Here is a 21,294-nt window from a genome sequence, read left to right on the forward strand (position 1 = left end):
GCATGCACTTAATGATGATGTTCCAGGCCATGATCGTCTTGAACTTGGTCTTGGAGAACACTCAAAACAGAGAAAACTGGTATCACAGATTACTCTTCTCACACGAGCCTATGTTTCATTATAAATGGCACTTGGCACAACAAATACTACTATGTAAGAAGCAATTCTCACATCCAAGAAGAGAAGGATTCTTCATCGTGCTCAGTTGACTATTTGGCCCACAGTGGGATGGGATGGAATGCTGCAGCATCATTTGCTGCAGGAAATGATGAATGGTGAACATGACGACAATGTGCTTCAGGAACTTGTGATACCTCTAATGACTTTCCAATATCGGTACCATCTTTTCCAGCAGGATTCTTATCAGCACCATTCCAGCAGGCCCCACCAAATTACTCCCTTGAGGCTCACAGCATTCCAAACGAACATTTACCCAGATAGTGGATTGGTCATGAGGAGGCGGAGGGTGAGGATTTTGAGTTTGTGTTTGTGATTTTTGATTGGAGGGGTATCTCAAAGAGATCGTTTCTGCAACCACCCCCCTGTAATGCCAGAAATCAACATCGCACAATGCAGTTGTACGATGTTGTAAGCCCATTACAGCATCGTTCAGCTGCATTGCTAATATTCATGTGGCCAGTTAGGAAGAGCAATGTATAATTTGTCCCATCGATGTCAGTTTTGCACCAAAGTAAAACGGCATCGGATCAAATGGGTAATACATTCAAACGTCAATGCTCACACAGATTTTTTTTTGTTTGTTTTGGGACTTTTAAGTAAAAAGAAAACCTACACCACAATTAGAACATTATTTTTCATTGTGGTTTCTTCACATCTTGTGTTCTTTTCAATCAATACGATCGAGTTCAACATTGGGGGGTTGTTTTCAAAATTAAAATGGCCGCCAATCAGCCATCTTGGATCTGATGTCGAAAAAGAATGACGTGCATATATATGTAAGCAATCATTGATTATTATCAGTGTGCCAAATAATTGTTTCTTCATATTTTGTGTTCTTTTCAATTAAACACAAGTGGAAAGATTTTCTGGGATACCCTGTACAGGAGCAGAAATGTGACTGAACAATACACCTGCAATTTATTGTCTGACAATTACCATGCAGGTGACTTATTTGTGCAATGGAATAATAATCAGGGAAAGATTTACAAATAGGATTTAAAAAAAGGCCAATTAAGTAATGAAGGACATTTACACAGGCTATTCCTTCTCTTCTTTCATTCCTTTTGTTTGCAATTCCACAGTTCAGCACATCAGAATCCCCCAAATAATAAACAAGATAATCTTACCCTCCAATAGCAATGGTTATGTGTAATCTGTTGCAAAGACAACTCTGCATTAGGATACGCAGTAGTTGCTGTGTTTAGTCGATATCACTTTTTGTGGGATCTGCGTGCTATACAGTGAACAGATTCATGATCAACAACAGCACTACCATCTGCATCGAGATAATCCCAATTAAAACAACCATTTAAGGATTGGAAAAATGAAGTGAAATGACTCTGGGAAACTCATGTCATCATAAAACACTTCATAGTAACCACAATGTTATACTTGCTGTAACACCACCACTGAAATTGTCTGTATTTGTCATTATGTTCATCATGGTATGAAAGAGAATGTACCTCGGCCAAAGTTGTCTTTTCACCAAATAATTCTTGAGCTGGAGATTTTGGCTCTAGAATAAATAAAAAGGGAAGAAAGTTATACTTTTTCCATGGAATCCGATTGCAGTTTTATAGCAAAATTTAGGCCAAATAAACAGCATAATGTAAGCAGTACAATACAATAGTTATGAGCCAGCAACTGGGACATTCCATTAATCTACCAACCAAGACCAGAGAACCTTGGCACCCAATGATGTGGTTACTTACCAACAGAAAAAAAAATCCACTTAACAATCAACCTTTGACAGAAGTTATATAAAACGAAAGAACTGGTATAAATTCTTGGAACAATCATTTAAAAATTAAAATAAATTTCAATAAATAGACATAAAATGTCATAGCCCCCATTGTTGTAGTAATTTTGCTGCACGGAGTTAAAGGGCTAGCCCATATTTATGTACAAGTAAAATGGCCGCCAGTCCACCAGTCAGCCATCTTCGATGAGATAGCAAAATAAAGTGAGGGGCACATGTATGCCATCACGTACTGTGCTTGTGCCAAGTTTGAACAAAAATCGGACCATGCATGTCTGATAAATGGTTGGGGACACATTGAAGTAACAAAATAGCCACCAGTCGGCCATCTTGGATCTGATGTCAAAAAAAAAAATATGACATGCTTATGTAAGTAAGCCATTATTCATTATCTGTCTGCCAAGTTTGAACAACATCGGTAAATGCAGGTCCGAGAAATGGTTGAGGATGTGTTCAACATTGGGTTTTGTAAAACAAAAATGGCCGCCAGCCGGACATCTTGGATACGATGTAGAAAAATCACGACGTGCTCATATAAGCCATCATTCGTTATCAGTGTGCCAAATTTGAACAACATCGGTAAATACATGCCCAAGGAATGGTTGAGGACGTGTTCGACACCAGGTTTTTCTACAACTAAAATTTTTCAAGTGATTCTTCACCATTAGGCCCAAAAACTATATGTAGCACAATATCTCAAAAGGTTATGGATGGATTCCAGAGAAACTTTGTGAGCAGGTTGGGTGTGTGAAAAGGACCAATTGATTCGATTTTGGTGAAGATCTAAATTGGTGAATTTTTCAAGTGATTCTTCACCATTGAGGAATAGGCCTGAAACAATATATAGCACAATATCTCAAACAGTTGTGCACGGATTCGGATTAAACTTGGTGGACAAATTAGGTGTGTGACAAGGAAGAATTGATTACATTTTTGTGAAGATCCGAATCCGGATCCGAATCCGAGAGTTTTTCAAGTGATTCTTCACCACTGAGAGATGGGGGCCAAAAACGATGTACTGCATGAGATCTCAAAAAGTTGTGGATGAGTTATGACAAAACTACGTGGATGGGTTGGTGAGGTGACAAGAACAAGCCGATTCGATTTTGGTTAAGGTCCAGATTCAGATCAGACCTGTCAGTGGTGTTCAAAATGTAAACTATTCAGTCTGGTGGAGGTATGTGCTCAAGCGAATGCCATTCCGTTTCACCAAGTGTCGCTCAATGAGAGATTTTTCATGTTTGTTTGTGAACAAAATATCTCAAAAAGTTGTGGATGGATTTGGATGAAATTTGGTGGAGAGCTTGGGTTTGTGACAAGGACAAAATGATTAGATTTTGGTGAAGATCCGGATTCAGATTTTTTTTTTCTTTATGCGAACCCTAACCCTATCACACCATTTCCAAGCTGATATCCAAAGCCAGTCGCCGACTGGGCGTCCTCCATCGTGCAAAGTCCTTCCTTGGCACACCTGAGCTCCTGACCACAAAGCTTTCATCCAGAGCCTGATGAAGTACTGCTCTCCCCCCTGAACAGGTGCTCCTGCCTCTCACCTTTCTAAGCTTCATGCTGTTGAAAGCAGGGCATTTCGGATCATTGGTATCTCCCGCAATGAGTGAGTCTTTAGCTCCCTCACTCTCACCGCACGCAGGTCGTCGGTGGTCTTTCTGTCCTCTACTGACTCCTCCCCAGCCTGCCCATCCCCCCTGCTCTGTCTGAGATATGTCCCCCTGATATTTCTGCAGGACACTCAAGGTTTGCCAGCAACCTCCTTCTGGTGAAACTTCCAGAATCAAGAATTACTGCTCACCTTCACTCTTTCATTCCTCTTTTTTTCTTGCCTTTGGAAAAAAAACTCCCACATTCTCTTAAATCCCGCTCTTCCTTCCAGGTCTTCAAAACAGCTGTTCACCACCATCGCATATCTTCCCCTATCCAAAACCATAATCTTTTCTACCCCCGTTAATCCACCCCAAACCCACCTCCTTCAAATTCCCTGCTTTCCTTTCTCAAAGTCCCTGTAGTGTCCACCTTGTAGAGTCCACCAATCCCCAATGACGGGACAGATCACATTTTAAAATGTGAATGGTAGTGTGATCAATTCCGAACAATATGGAGTGGAATATCCTGCGTGCAAAATATAATTTGGCATCATCATTATTCATGCCCGTTTTCCATCCTTTCAAAAGTGAATGTTGAGCTTTGCCTGTGTGCACAGTTTTTCAAATGCAGCGCACGTGGGAAGCTGCCACGGTAAATGGGAGATAGAAGAACGCACGGACAGATACCACAGTTCACTATATATTAATTGAGATTATGTCCCATTATCAATATCTTTCTCATTCTTATTATGTACCATTATCATTATTAGTACCTTTTTCATTATCATTCTCACCATTATTTGTCATTATCATCATAATCATTATTAACCATTATCACAACATACCATAATAATTCTCATCATTATTATTATTATTATTATGCATCATTAATATTATTATGCACCATTATCATTAACAGTGCCATTTTCATTATAATTCTGTGTTTACGGAAGAAGACCTGAACACTTTTGATCACTTTCCCTGCTGATAAATCAACAGTTTACGGGGAGCAGCCTCCATGTTATAGGCTTTTCCCATAGCATCCACATTTCTGGAACTAGTCTTCAAGACGAAAATAAAACGCGGTCTTGTGCAGCTGTGCTGTGGCAGGGCTAATAAATGCTATTCATAGTTACTATGACTCTGTCCTTTCACATTTTGATCCAATTATTAATGATTTTTCTCTGTATTCTCATAATAAAGGTTTGTTGAAAATTTTATGACAAAAGCTCAAATGGTAAAATAAAAAACAGAAGTTAAGACATGCGCAAGCACGCACACACACACACACACACACACACACACACACACACACACACACACACACACACACACACACACACACACACACACACACACACACACACACACACACACAGTCTCCTCGGAGCAAAAGAGGGACAAAGGGTAAGGTTTGAAACCTCAGCTTCTCTCTTATTCACAATGGATCCCTCCGTCCTCCATCCATTGGGACCATACTCTGTGCAGAGCGTTGGTGCTGCCTTAGCACTCTCATTAGCTATTGGACACAATCCTGGACGGGTCGCCACTCCGACACAGGACACCAGCATGCTGGCACTCATTTTTGCCGACCTCGGAAGGATGACAGGCAGAGTCAACCCCACCTGGTATGAATTCAACAGCCGAGTGGGGTTTGAACTCAGGACCCTCGGATCCCAAGCCGATCACCCTAACCATTAAGCCAACATCAGGCATTAATTGGGTCAATTATCATTTAAAATTGTACAAATAAGCTGTGCAAGTTTCAATTTGGCATCGTGAAAAACAGTTTGTGACATTCAGACCTGGAGCCATGCGTCCAATACCTCGGTGTCTGTTATTACTACTATCGCAGTAATAAAATCACAAAAAGCCCCATTTGATTACAATTACAAGTAAAATAAATCAATAAATACATAATTTTATTAAAAAAAAACACAAGCCAGTCAAACACTTGGAAAATGTTTTTCAATCCTGACAAATCTTACACTCTCACTATCACTCTCCAAAAGGACCATCTGGCAAACCCTCCGATGTAATTTGTTTCTCAACAATCCTCTTGAGGAAGTTTAGTCATTCAAACTCCTGGGTCTCACGATCAGCCATGATCTTTCTTGGGTAAACCACATTTCATAGTTGGACACCAAAGCCAGTCACCGACTGGACATCTTCCATTGTACAAACTCCTTCCTTGACACACCTGAACTCCTATCCACCTACAAGGCCTTCACCTGCAGCTTGATAGAGTACTGCTCTCCCCTCTGGGATGGCTGCCATGCCTCACATATTGCTCAGCTTGACACTGTGGAAACCAAGGCCTTCAAGATGGTTGGAATCTTCCATGATGAAGATGTCTATGGGGTTGTTGCATCGCCATCGCAGACGTGTCGGTGGTCTCTCCGTCTTCTCCCGCATCCTTTCTGGTCTTGCACCCTCTGCTCTTTCCGTGCCGTCCTCCTTCCCCCCTTCCTGGTTTCTGCAAGGCTCAGACACAATCCACCATCAACCCCCTTCTGGTGAGACGACCTAAATCCAGGAGGATCACTGCTCACCTCCACTCATTTGTTCCTCTTTTTTGCTACCTATAGAATCAACTTCCACATCCTCTTCAATCTTATTCTCCTCTCCAGGTCTTCAAGACAGCTGTTCACCACCATCTCAGATCGTCCCCAATCCAAAACCATGATCTTTTCTACCCTCGTTCACCTGACCCAAATCCCTCCTCACAATTTTCCAGTCTTCCCTTCCTTGGAGTTGCCTTCTGTATCTAAATTGTCCATCCCATGCACGTGTGTTTTGCGTCCTGTTTTTGTCCGTTACATCCTGATCGGTTCAGAGTACTAGCTCTTCTACAAGCCTTGACTATGTGTACCCAAAAAAAATAATAATGGAGTGAGATTGTTGTCATGGAAACCGGTGGCATGTCAAAAACGGTTAAATTGATTGTTCTGATTTCTGGTGAACCAATACGCAAATGCTGTTGAAACTAGCTGTCCGGGTGGGTGGGATTTGCGCATTATTTGCTGAAGAAAGTATATTCTGTGTACAGTATTGCAAATGGCCTCGATATATTTGTGTTGTGTGTCTTGGCATAAATATATGGCAAGACCGCAGATTAAGCCTCGAAGCACTGCAGGGAAATTACATTTTAACAGCCACTTTGATGGTTGGAATGCAATTTGAACTCTGCAAATCAAGAAAATTACCTTAAAAAATAAAAAAAATGTCCCATTTGGTATGTTAATCAATGCAATACAAGCTGTTCAAACCCAACGTCGACACTTGTAAAATAACCTGGTCTCGCAGATGTTTGTGTGGTGTTCTGGGATAGAGTACGGAATGTAACTTACAAATAAATACAAGGTCTGAAAGGGTCAAAAGGGTGTAAAGGCCTGGAAAGGTCCTAAAAGGTCCGATAAGGGATTTCAGGGGACAAAAGGGTCTCCTGGGATATAAAGTCTAAAGTCAAAGAGCCTCCAAGAACCCCAGATGGTATAATGTAACCTGGTAACAAGGAGCCTCCAAGAATCCCATGGTATAATGTAACCTGGTAACAAGGAGCCTCCGCGAACCCCGGATGGTATAATGTAACCTGGTAACAAGGAGCCTCCAAGAACCCCGGATGGTATAATGTAACCTGGTAACAAGGAGCCTCCAAGAATCCCATGGTATAATGTAACCTGGTAACAAGGAGCCTCCAAGAACCCCATGGTATAATGTAACCTGGTAACAAGGAACCTCCAAGAATCCCATGGTATAATGTAACCTGGTAACAAGGAGCCTCCAAGAACAGTTACAAGCCACAGTCCAGGTAGGACATTTGAATTTGGTCATGGTACCAGTGATAACTCACCGACTCTTAACAAACGACATCACCATCTAATGCGAGCAGATGAGACACCCAGTTTAAGGGTTCCCATTGTGTGCTGCCTTTTTGGCCGCTGGTTGCATCATCGGTTAGGGGCGCAGCTATGCTGCTGATGCAGTGCAGTCTTACCAGTATACTGGTGCTCATTTCGCCGACCTCAGAAGGATGACAGGCTGAGTCAACCCCCTGGTGTTAATTTAGTGGACAACGGGGTTTGAACTCAGGACCCTAGGATCCCAAGCCACCACCCCAACCACTAAGCCAACACCAGGCTCGTTTAAGGGTGGTGCTCGCATTGATGCATCGCCCTGCCTGGGAGATGATGGGGTGCGAGTTTATAGCTAACTTGAGATTCAAACCCGGGCTCGACAGCTCAGAGGCAAGTGTGCATACCTCGAGAGTCTAGACCATTTTGCCAGCCCCGAATACTGGTGATAACCCATTAGTAATTAAAATAACTCAATTGAGTTATAATTTCAATCAGTATTAAAACCAGAGTTGGTGTCAAAGCCACCTAATGCTCACCTGTTGATACATTTATCGTTTTTAAATGACTAGTCTAATAATTAATATTTTTTTTATAAAGCATTGCAGTGAAGACTGATCCAAATAATTTTAAAGCAATATATGTATTTGTATATTGTAATCAGTAAAATATAGTGGGGTAGATAAAAACATTAGAAAGGAAATAACTTGCACCAAAAACTTTAACATTTTCACACTCACGCTCACGCCGGGGGTATCGCTATAGCTCTCTGTTCTTCGAACAGGCGAGCTAAATATTTTTTAAAAGTCTCAGGTAAAGTCCTCCTTTGATTGGAGAATTGTGATTTCACTTTATCAACCGAAATTTCAAACTAAAAAAAATGTGAAGTAATCATACAGAACATGCAAGTTACTAACTGTTGAGCAAACAGATGAGACTGTATACTTGCGTTGGCATACCTCCAATACCTCGGTGTCTGTTCATGAAAAGCATTGCTATACGAAAGAGTACACATGAGCAGATTAAAAAATAAAAATTTAGACAATTCGCTTCCAGTGTATCCCATATCAGCTCGGTTTATTTGCTCACACGACTTCTGCAATCCTCTCGCTGTATGCACAACATCTGCTCCATTACCATGACATTAATATCATCGTTTCATCGTACGCCCTCTGTCATTTACTTATTCTATGAGCCTTAAAATCAATGCAGAAACGAAAAAAAAAAACCCCCCAAAAAAAACACATGTCCCATTCAGCAAAGATCAAGTTTCATACATCAAATGGATAAGATTACACATTAAATATGCAAAGTCACACGAATTGATAAAACCCATGCGAGTATAGTGTCCACATTAAATATGAGAACTGTTGAAGATCGTCAGAATTATTTTGATGAACCAAGTCCCATGAATTAACGATGTGCAGATGTGAGAACCTTGCATCGTCTTCCATGCAGCAGTCTTCGTTGCATCACACTCTATGCCAAATACAGTTTATTGTGCCATGCGCAGCGAAGCACAAAGTGGCTTTGGAACTAACATTGCTAACAAATATTCAACTAATTTTCTTTCTTACATCCAGTATTGCTATTAAAAACTCAATCAAAGCGATGAAAAGTTGTATGTTCACCATGCGCTGCAAAATATTGACGACCATTTCATTTACCTGTGGCATGAGTCAAGCTGGCACGTAGCGCCCGAATTGTCTCTCGAGACTTGCGAAGCTCGAACTCGAGCACTGGCCAGAGAAGTAGCTCAGTCAATCAATTGCACAATCCTTGTAAATGGCAGTTAATGACATTACCAAGCAACAACTAAAAAGATGGACATATTCAATTTATAAACAAAAAATGAAATGAAAGAATCAGAAGACAAAAATAGAAAGTATTATAAAAGCCATTATAACCTGATTAATTACAGTAGAGCAACGTCACGCCTCTCAACTCGCACATCAGGATCTCATTATTTCTACACACTTAATAAACCCTCACTCACTCTGACAAATGCATGACTGCATTAATGAACTGAGTTTGCAGAAGTGTGATCAGACCAGAGGTGAGGAGCAGCTCGTGTCCATAAAACACTATCCCTGCTCAAGCAGTTCTCCCTCAACCAGGTCCCCGCTTAACTCCACCAGTGTACGCCTGTCTATGCTTACCCCTCTCTAACCTTCTGGTACACCCATATCAGAGGTCTGTGGCTTCAACTTCATGGATCTGTCCATCCAGGCTGCTGAAGCTAACTCAGATATTTCATGTCTCATGGAAACTTTTATTGCACCGGATGTCCCAAAGTCTTCTGTGTGTCTCGCTGGGTATTGTGTCCTCCACTCTGACAGGCCTGACTCCAGCACTGGTGTTGGTGTTGCGATGTATGTTTGTTTCTTTCCCGCAACCCGTGACTCTCGGTGGTCACCCACAACCCTACCAAGAAGATTTGGCTTTGTGTGCCTCTCAAGAACAAAGTGTTGCTTCTTTGTATGGTCTATCATTGTGGGAATAGTCTCCATATACAAGGCTCTCGCTGAAAAGTTGGCACTCTGCTTTCTTCTCACCCCTGTTCACGCTTTTAAATTTTTGGAGACTTTAGTTCCCATCACTCCAGCTGACTTGGTGCAAGTTCACCTATTTCACCGCAGGGCTGAGCAGCTAAGTCATTCTGTGAAACAACAGGTCTTAATCTGTTTCTTTTCCAAGACATTTCCCCAAAAGGCAAATATTAATTACTAGACCTTGTCATGCCAAACCTTTCCTCAAAGTTGTACTGCTCATTCTCACCTCCTCTGAACTTTTCTGACTAGACGCAGGGATAGCAGAGGCAAGTGTTTGTGTCAGGGACATGGTCGAGGGAAAGGGAGAAGAGTTAGGCCCCAAAAAAGGAGCAAAGACCTTCAAGATACACCAAAGCACTGCAAGCTTGGGCAGTTCGCAAGGGATTAATCTGCCTTCAGGTACCATGTTAAACATCTCTCCTAAAATAGAGATCGAGATCGCAGAAATAGCTTCAGAACTGCAGATCAAACTTTTCAAACAGTTCTCACAACATGTGTCTATCTCGTCCTCCAAACAATGATTCACTGAGGTCTGCGAAGAAGCCAATCACTCCTAACAGAAATCTTTCTCTGCCCGGAAGGTCAATGCCGTTGAATGAAATCTTCATGAACTTCAATGCCAGCAAGTCACATGTTCTTACGCTGCCCGTCTGCAAGAATTGTCCAGCAAACTTTTCCATCTCACTCGGTGACCAACTGTTATCTGGGATTCTAGAAGCAACAATCTGCCACAAACTCCTGGCTGTGTTTCCAGAATGGCCTTCAGGTAAAAGTACTGACTGAGCATTCTGTCAGCTGTCAATCTCAATTACCAGTGTGGAGTTGTCAATCACATATAAACGTATCATACATCATGTCAAGGAATTAGCAAAATTAGCAAAATTAGCAAAATTAGAATTAGCAAAAGTAAATTAATGTTTGTTGCACTGGAATTAAACGAGCAAAACAGTGAATGCAAAGTTAAACCTCAGTTACCTGCGACTCGCTCGTCGCTCTCCCGAACGCCATCATCTGAGAATCTTGCAAAATCCAGAGAATCCAATGTGGTCAAACTGCCTGAGTCAACTGCTCGATCATGCAAGCAAAAAAAAAATTTCAATCAGAGGCAATCTTCATTTAAAAACAATTAAAAAGTTCACAGTTTCACTTCGCACGCGACTCAGCAGACAGTCTACATCGTTTCAACATTGGATTCTTCATGAAATTACGTCGCGACATCTAACAACAATACGCCAATTCATTGTCAGTTAACAATGTTTCACCATATTTTTTTCCCCCACTGAGTTTCCTTCGATGCACTCCGCAAAAAAGTTCAAATTCTTGCAGACATCCTCCTCCTACTCCTCGCATCCTCAGTATGCATACATACATATTGAGCAAATTACAAGCTTTGTAGCTCGACTGGAATGAATATTTAAAAAAATAAATATAATAATATATTAATATGAAAAATAACTAAGACAATTATTACTTGCAGTATAAGAAAAGGTGGATGACGTGTAAAAGCCTTCATTACATCTCGAATAACGTAACAATTAATCAGAACCAGAATGAAGCAAAAATAATTAAATAAATAAAGTTATTAATTAAGAAAGAAATAAAAAAAAAATAAAAAACAGGCGAATAACACTATCAAATAAAATAAACTAGAAGGGCAATCGGTAGAGCACAGACCTCCGCCCCGTAATACCTAATCCACGAGAACGTATCGGGCCCAATACATTTTTGAGATATCATGCTATGTATCGTTTTTGAGCCCGATCTCTCAATGGTGAAGAATCACTTTAAAAAATCCTCATCGTCGGATCCAGATACGGATCTTCAGCAAAATTGAATCAGTTCGTCCTTGTCACACACCGAACCCGTCCATAAAATTTCATCCGGATCCGTCCAAAACTTTTTAAGATATCCTGTACACAAACAGAGACAGACAGAAAGGGGTAAAAACATAACCTCCTTCACCTTCGGTGGCGGAGGTAATAAAGGAAATCTCCATTTAACATAAAATGCATTTGTTTCATATGCAGCGGGTATGTTGAGATACTTCTTCCACACCACTCCATTGACAAATCCATACATTCGTAGTCTCGCAGTCTTCCCTTCTGTCTTTCCCCTGTTTCTCCCCTCTCCTTTCTCTTCCCTCACATCTTGACCTGCCTCCTCCATTTCCCCCTGACATCTGTGAACCCTCCTTCAATCTCCACTAAAATGCAAAATCTGAACAATCCTCTAACTGGTGTGCATCTTTTCTGCCACGTTTATCTCGGGTATTATATGAAGGTGCATTAGCCATAATTTGAAAACATTGTTTAATTGTTGGTCATTTTTGCCATACTCCAAGACCACAGAAATGAATTAGGAGGAAGCTGTGACACCTAATTTGGCAAAGTTAGTACAACATTTTATATATACTAATGCGGGACCATAGGTGCAGGCCCATAGGTGCGGGCCCGTACGTGCGTGCCTGTAGGTGTGTGGCCGTACGTGCAAAAAAAACAAAAACAAAACAAAACAATTGTGACGTCATTCGTCATAGCACCGTGTCCTGTCATTGGTTGGCAAATAAATGGCCGTAACTTGGGAAGCGCTTGTCCGATTAATATCAAACCTTGAAAAGGCACATCCAAGTGTCCCCAGCAAAATACCTCACAAGTTTCAATCAGATCGGACCAGTGGTTGGCGAGAAACGGTGGTCGCAGACACAGAGACAGACACAGACACACACAGAGATTGCTGGAATTATAGATAGATATATATTTAATTTTTTCCCTATATATATTATATCAAGTCAAGGCTCGTGGAAGAGTTAATACACAGAAACATAAAACAAGGCAGGAGACAAGAGGGGCGGAAGAGGGAAGCACAAAATATTGGGGAACAAAGACAATAGGATATCTGTGGAAGGGAGAGGGATGGGATGAGTTACATGGGGTAAACAAGATGGTGCTACGGGGACTTTCAGGAAGTAAAACAGGGAATTTGAAGGAGGTAGGTTTGGGGTTGATGAATGGGGGTAGTAAAGATCAAGATTTTGGATGGGGGAAGAATATGAGATGGTGCTGAACAGCTGTTTGGAAGACCTGGAGGGAGGAATGGGATTGAAGAGTGTGGGAGTTTGTTCCAGAGGCGGAAAAAAAAACAAAACAGAGGAATGAAAGAGTGAAGGTGAATGAAAGATGATTCTCGATTTTGGTAGTTTTACCAGAAAGGGATTTTTTGGCAGACGTCGAGCACCCTGCGGAAATATAGGGGGGGGGGGACAGATCACACACCGAGCAAGGCAAGGCCAGAGAAGTGACGTTGGAAGACAGAAAAACCACCGACCTGCCTCCAGTGAGAGAGTGAGAGACCCAAGGACTCAGATTCATCACAGGAGATACCAATGATCCTAAAAGCCTTTGTTTCCACAGTGTGAAGTCGAGCTAGATGTGAGGCAGGAGCACCACCCCGGAGGGGGAGCAGTACTCCGGATGAGAGCTTTCTACGTAGTCAGGACCTCAGGTGTGCCAAGGAAGGACTTTGCATGATGAAGGATGCCTAGTCGGTGACTGGTTTTGGAGGTCAGCTTGGAGATGTGGCTTTCCCAGGAAAGATTGTGGCAGTTAGTGAGACTGAATAGCTTGAACGAAAGGACTTCTTCAAGAGGATTGTTGAGAAAGTAGATGGGGGAGTTTTCCAGATGGTCCTTTCAGAGAGACATGGCGAGAGTGTGAGATTTGTCCGGATTGAAAGATATGTTCCACGTGTGGGACCAGTTTGTGATTTTATCCAGATCTGCAGAGAGTGAGTAGGCTGCTGCCTGCCGAGTAGAGGGATGAGAGATGGTACGGCAGAGGGTGAAGTCATCAGCAAAGAGATAAAGAGGATTTTCCAGGGAATCTGAGACATTATTGATGAAAACCAGAAAAGCACAGGGACAAGAACACCGCCTTGAGGAACTCCTGCCTGGACAGAAAGATGAGATGAGAGAATTCCATTGAGAGCCATGCGTTGACTGTGACAGGAGAGGAAGTCCACGAGCCATGAGTGGAGATTGCCTTGGATACCATAACAAGAGTTTGGTGAGCGGTGCGGGATGCCAGACCATATCAAAAGCTCACGATATGACGAAGGAGATGGCTCTGATCTCATATTTGGCACTTGGGACCTCCATCCATTGATGGGAAAGCAGAAGTAGCATGTCTCGGGTTGAGTGACCTGGTATAAATCCAAATTGATGGTCGGAAATCAGGCCATTGGAGAAGAGGAAAGATTTGATGTCAGAAGTGATGATGGATTTCATTACCTTGCTGATTATTGGGAGCAGGCTGATTAGTCTGTAGTTGCAGGGATCAATTTTTGTACCTTTTTACGCAGAGCAGTCATGTTTGCTGATAACCAAGCAGATGGTAGATGACCTTGAGCAAATGAGAGGGTGAATAGCACAGAGAGAGGGTGAGCAAGAGCAGCAGAGCAAGTTTTTAGTACACGTGGGCTGATGCCATCTGGAATGGTTGCAGAATCTGAGTCGAGGTTTGACAACAAGCTCTGCACCTTGTTAAGAAAAAAGGACACAGAGTCCAGGAACAGTTGGGTGTGACTGGGTAAGGTGGGTACAGAAAGCAATGGGTTTGGGACACAAGATTTAGAAGCAAACACAGAGTTTAGGCATTCAGCCCTTTCACATGCAGTGTCAGCTATGCGGCCATTTGAGGTAATGGAGGGGATGGAGGGGGGGGACATACACCAGAAACGGACTTAACTCGACACCACCAGGATTTGGAGGGAGAGAGGTTTGAGAGTTCAGACTTGAGATGAGAAAGATGTTGTTTCCTGGCTCTCCTCAGGGTAGACACACACTTGTTCCGAGCTTTATGGATGGAACTGAGATGGCCATCAGTTAGATTTGCCTTCCATGAGGCAAAGGCAAGTTGTTTCAGGACAACTGTCTTGCCACAAGCTTCACTGTACCACGGGCAGGAAGAAGGGTATGACAACTGAAGACGATGCGGGATTCATCAACATATTGTTAAAATGAGGCAGAGATTCCTTTTTTTTGTTTTCCATCAACCTAACAATTTTCTTTTTTATCTTGCCAAAACGAAGTTTTTGCAAGATATGTTCGTCAGCTTGTATGTTTTTTTTTTTGTTGTTTTTTTTTTTTTTGTCTGTAATCACGTATAAAAAATTCTGCAGAGCACAGTTATCATTGGAAATTTTTGTAACTTCGCATATCAGAGGCCTATAGAGGTCCCTTTCAGTGCACAAAATTTTGAAGGTCAAGGTCAAAGGTCAAGGTCACTTTGTCGCAAATCAGGGGAGTCGACGAAACCCTTATTTTTTGAGTAATTTTGATCGGATAGTCTTCAAACTTCATGGGCATATAGTTCATGGTTTGGCGCTCAGCTGATTAATTTTTGGTGGCGATCGGCCTTGACCTTCATGGTTAGCGCCTAAGGTCAAACATATTTGACCCCAAGGTCAAATTTTCAAGTTTTAGGAACCATATCATATAGTACCTCAAATTGAACACCTCGATGAGTGCTTTCTAGATACGTCAAGCTTGAGACATTATGATGTCATTTGGTGACGTTATGAGGAAAACGCATATTTTTCATGGTTACTCTGTAGAACGATTCTCATCGGAATCTCTCGTAGGCAGATATTCCTCAAGGAGTCGCTCCTGGTGGATAGCAGCTCTGTTCACCTCAGTGTGACCTTAAAGAAGTCACACGTGGTAACCTTTTGGCAAGATACGGGTCATTTAAACATTGTTCAGGCTCGTGGAAGAGCTAAAACACAGAAAGATCAGGACACAACATAACAAAAGGAACAGCAGAAAGAGAAGGGGGGGGGGGGGACACCAACAGCAGGACTGAGGGAAAAAAGACAGAGATGGATAAACAAGGGATACAGGTGACGATGAGGGTAGGGGAGAACAAAGGGGGTGGACAAGATGGACATAGAAGCCAATTTTGGGAGGGGTGAGGGTGAGGGTGGTTTAATAGGTGAAGAAAAGATCATGGTTTTGGATTGGGGAGGATCCCAGATTGTCGTGAATAGTTGTCTCAAAGGCCTGGAGGGAAGAATGAGATTGAAGAGGATGTGGAAGTTGGTTCCACAAGCAAGAAAAAATAAAAATAAAAATAAAAATAAAATAACTTCCAATTGTACCTTCAATTAAATCAAAAAATTGCAACAAATACAACAGTGTATCAGTTGTGAATTTGGATTCAGAATTGCTAACATCTATATATATTGTTACGAATTTGGAAATCTATAGCACTCAACATTCAGGTTCCTTTAGCTCAGTTATCTCATTAAGTACGTGTTTTATAGATAGCTTCCTCCCACTGGTCTAATGGGTGAATGTGTGTATGCGCTGCAATTTGTAATTGGAATACCCCATCTCCCGCAACGACAATGCCATCTTCACGTCCATCCTGACGCCATGATGCCTGCGGCATTCTTCGTGCACGCCAGCCAGCAGGCGCGCGTGTGGGTGGAGTCGAGCGAAGGCATGGCGTCCCTCCTTGGCCAATCGGCAGGGAGCGGACGTCTTCCGCGCTCTGCCTCCGACCCGGCACGGTCACCATTAAGCACACGGTCTGAGGGAAGCGGTAGGCGGAGCCACAAACGCCCCCACTGGAGACTCCGCCCAGAGGGATGGGGGCGCCCCGCCCACCGCGCGCCTGTCCAATGGAGGGCGGCCAAGGAGTCGCACGGGGTTTCCCGTCCAATGGGAAGGCGAGTGTGGAAAAAAGAAGCGGTCGTTGCACAGGAGGGGGATATCAGAGTCAGGGTCTGCGGAGTTTGCGCGCGTCTCTCTTCTTCAATCATCGACCTCGCCCTGGCTCTGGAGCGCTCTTTCCATCGACCCTGTCCTGGCTCCTGAATTTTTCTTGTCGTCGCTGGAGGCTCTGCCTGGCTGGTTCGACGACGCCACCCAGAGTCCCAAGAGAAGGGGACGTCCAGCCGCGCGTTCGCGGCTAGGTAGCCTGCCGCACCTGGCTCACAGTCAGACTGTCTTCCTCGGCTGGAGAGCCACAATAAAGATCCTCAGGGTCCAATCATTCTGTCTGGGTGTGCGTGTGTCTGTTTGTGGCGCCAGTCTGGCAAGTAATGCAATTGTTTAGTGCCGTGCTGAATATTGTTTGCCTTGCCTTTCTCATAATCGGTTTAAACCTTCCCTTGCATGCTCCCTATTTCCCCCTGCCTATTGTATATAAATATCCCCATTTGTTGAATGTTCTCAGCTCGTCGCGTTGATTCTTCCAGACTGAGCGTGTCACTTGTTGTGGGAAATTAGCAGCCATTGCTGGAGTAACGGGATAATTGGGCCGACGGAACTCGGCGATTAAAACCGCTCGGGATCGCTCGCGGAACGAGCTTGGTAAGCAGCTCGTTTCTGTATGAGTTCCGTCGAGGGTGAAATTCCCCGGAAGCTGGACCACGTGGGTATTTAGGTAAATTGAAGTTGGCAATTGACCCTACCCCACGTGGTCTACCCATTGGTGGATTTCGGTCCAAAATAACAAGGACCCGTCGACCCGGACTTTTCCGGGCCAGCGATCTGACATTCCGGGCGATCGAGCCGGGCCGACTCGCGGCTCCGTCTGGCGGTCGTGTCGCGGCCGACGTCCCGGTGGCGAAACTATAACAATATTAATAAAACTCATCTTGTGTGTATGTATGTACCCGAAATACAGCCAAAATGGTAAACGATAACGCAAACATTTTAGGGCCACGTTACTCAACATTCTCCTGCGATGTGCAGTATCAAGTTCCGTTCAAATCGGGCAATGAAAAAAATTATTAAAAATAAATTCCCGATTCAGTCAAGTACTCAAGATTATTTGATCAATGCAAACAACCTCAACGATATAGTTTGCTGGAGCTATCTTTTTTTTTTTTTTCTTAAAATGATTTTTTTTTTCATCAACTGCTGTCACAACGGGAACCCAACGGGTTCATGGGTTGTCTAGTTAGCATTAAAGTAGAATTTTCTACATGTTATTTTAGTTTAAAGTAAAGGCAGCCAAAATTTAAAAAAAATTAAAAATTCCGTGATAAAACACTCCACAACATGAGATTTGCTCGTGTACGATATCTTACAAGGTCAGACCCGATTCAACACAAAATAAAGGCAGGCAGACAAATGATATTTAATTCAAAGTTGCAACCAATCACATTGCAGCCAGAGATAATGTGCAGTCACAACGGTTCACATTTTGGGCACTTTGCCAACCATTTCACATTTGAGTCACATGCCAAACCTTTTATTGAAAAGAAACCATCTAAACACTTTCTTTGTCCTTCAGAAAAGAAGTTTTGTGCATTTATAAATGTTTGCTCACCAATTCCTGCTTTATCGTGTGATGAGCACCATTGTGTTTGCTCTTGAAGACCCAGGATTGTTTCCACAACCATCCTGTCTTGAAACCATCCCATTGCCTAATTTGATAAATTTTATTCAAAGTAATCGTCAGTGAAACAGACCTTACTTTTCCCCTTCAAAATGTCTCCATTTTCATTCTCCAAGGTCTGTATGTACGCCGTCTCCAGGCCAAGCCCGCTAAATATATCCTGGCTTATGATATTGCCCCTGTAACCAGTTGTGTATAGAGTTTTAGTTTGTTTTTGTTTTTCAACCTGATCTAAGGCTCATGGACATGTTGCAACACAAATCACGCACACAAATGCAGACAAATACGTACATGAGATAACAGCAGACATGGCTTTAGACAAGCATAGCTGCTGAACTCAAAGGAAGTGATACAACTTCCTGTAGCACTCTGGATATGTTGGCACCATCTTGATGTCGCTGTTCTCTCTGCACTCGGCATATGAATTAAGGAGAAATTTCATCCTCCCCATAAATGCCAACTCATGGGGTTTGCCTGTGTTGAGCGTGAAGTAAGGACGCAGTATGTCGTGTACCATTTTAAAACATTTTGTATGATTCTGCCAATGTTGGAATCGAAGTGCTGATCTACCAGACTCCGAACCGATGTTCTTACGATTACTCTGACGAGACTTTATTTCAATTGTTTACAAAGTACTATATAAACTTGTCGTTGAAAAAAGTAAGAGAACACTCCAGAGAAAGGAGTTGTAGCAGAAAGGAGTTGAAGGAATACCTGTGAAGAGAGTTCAGCCACCGAGCCTGAGTAATACAATGCAGACTCTTTAATGAACAAATGTGTTAACCGTTGAACCGATCATTAAACTTTGTTATACCAGAACTCCCCCAACTCCTAAACACCCGTTCTGCCAAAATAATAATAATATCAATATATCAAAATGGAATAAATTGATCGGCCCCCCGAGTGTTGAGGATGCCATGTGCATGAACGTGCAGAACAGGTCACTGTGAACCTTAGCCAATTACTTCATCAACTGGTACATTATGCTTAGATCAACACCAAACATACAACATGAACTACAAACACTGATTGCCTGACAAAAGACAGACAGATTACTGTGGTTTATAAAATGACTAATACAGATCGAAGCATACTTTAGTGTCACACACTCTTCAGAAGAGCTCAATTGCTGTATCGGGTTGAATGTGTTTTTACACCCCCAACCCCCACCCCACCAGTTTTAAGGTGACTTAATGCTTTTCTGATGTCGCCAACACTTCCGCTGCATATTCATTTCTAACCACATTGATGTTCCATTCTAACCCTCACAGGATATATCAATCCCCCTCAGCTGCACCAGCAACCCATCTGTCTGATCCATCCAGGATTCATGACACCAGTATTTATGCAGTCAGTCTTCAAACTTTGAGCTTGGAGCATAGAACATAATGGCATATTGGACTGTCATGTAAATTATCACCTTTCACAAACACAAGCAGCAGTTAACTGTCACTTGCCGTCACAAGATACGACAGTGACACTTGCTTCATCAGGCAACCTATCAAGGAATTCTTATCTACTCAACTATTATTTTGACTATCACAAACAGACAGGAGAAAGGCAGAAACTATGAGCAGAGTGCCAAGAATTACTCAAGTTCAAGACTCAGAAGTACATCATTTCTACGGAAAATTTTTCCTAGATTGCAGCAAATATGTAATTGTTTGTATCGAGATGCGTTCCCAGCAGCATTATTTCTTACGCATGAGCGAATACGAGGTTTTCAATGGGTATAAGTAATAGCACTAATAATAATACAGTTGGTAACCATATTATTTTATGAACAAAAATTATATATATATATATATATATATATATATATATATATATATATATATATATATATATATTTTTTTTTTTTTTTTTTTTTTTTAAATAACATCAGTATTAACAAAAACAAAACATGTACAAATGTCAATAAAAATAATAATTGCCATCTCTCCTACTCTGCTTCTATTCCTACATGGCAGCAGTGGGAGAGAAGGTGGGAGAAGGCTCATCCTGCTGCAAAATGAATATGGAGTAAACAATGGTGATTGCTTTAGAACGTGTGCAAACAGTAAAAACAATGGTGGTGGCTGCATTTACTCAGCGAGCACTGCATGTTATGGGTTTCCTTAATTATATTTGGAAAGTTTTTTTCCAGGGACAAAGAGCTCTATAACAAGGCAGGGTTATGAGAAGTACGAGTATGCGTGTGTGCGTGTGTTAATATAGTTGTGGAGGAACTCTGGGAAGGGTTCGAAACAGAAAAAGCGCTTACCTTTGTAGGCCTTCTTGGGTTGCTTTATGCAGCTTCTTCAGCTCGAGAAGTGTGGGAGGTGTTATTTATATAATCCTAGCCACCTGGATTTAGTTGATGAGGTGAGAGCCGATTGGCTTTTCCCTCCATTCACAGGTGAGAGATGTGGGTGGGTCTATATATATATCGATTATAATACCAAGCTTGCACACTAAAAACTCGGCTCGCCGTTACACGATCCCGATGAAATTTCTGTGGCACTTTGCGGACATGCCGACAATGTTTGGGAAGTCTTGGCGTTCCATAGTACCACTTGCATTTTGCACAATGCGTATTTTTGTCATTCCCCATGTACGGTCTGTCGTCTGCTACCAGCTATGTTGTACTGCTATCCCGTGCATGTGCACGGGTATCGCTCATATATATATATATATATATATATATATATATATATATATATATATATATATATATATATATATATATATATATATATATATATATATATATATATATATATATATATATATATATATCAGCTGAAACCCCGTCACAGACGGATTCCATTCATTCAACCACCCTCACCAGCTCACCTACACTCGAGGGACATGGACTGGACAGGGCGTGCTTACCCCCGCCTACTCATCCCCCGCCCCTGCTCCATTCACATCTGCCTTCAATTTGCTTACCCCCGCCCAAAA

At 42.2% G+C, this 21,294-nt stretch overlaps 1 protein-coding gene across 5 annotated transcripts in view; it reads right to left on the reverse strand.

Annotated features, from left to right (window-relative positions):
- The window catches only part of LOC147023273 (RAB11-binding protein RELCH homolog), a 149,244-nt gene that overhangs the window by 106,093 nt on the left and 21,857 nt on the right, over positions 1-21,294 (reverse strand). For all 5 annotated transcript variants that reach the window (XR_015060117.1, XM_085888504.1, XM_085888501.1 and 2 more), the window contains exons 2-4: positions 10,922-11,011; positions 9,062-9,133; positions 1,644-1,696 (exon numbers count right to left, since the gene is read on the reverse strand). Coding sequence is in view for 4 of the 5 variants with exons in the window: in XM_085888504.1 (XP_085744630.1) it covers positions 1,644-1,696; positions 9,062-9,133; positions 10,922-11,011 (215 nt within the window). In the remaining variant the exon portion in view is untranslated. The remainder of the gene's footprint in view (positions 1-1,643; positions 1,697-9,061; positions 9,134-10,921; positions 11,012-21,294) is intronic.

This window comes from Eptatretus burgeri, chromosome 7 (assembly GCF_056783735.1).
Source record: "Eptatretus burgeri isolate ZD-2024b chromosome 7, Ebu_testis_v1, whole genome shotgun sequence".
Lineage (NCBI taxonomy): Eukaryota > Metazoa > Chordata > Myxini > Myxiniformes > Myxinidae > Eptatretus > Eptatretus burgeri.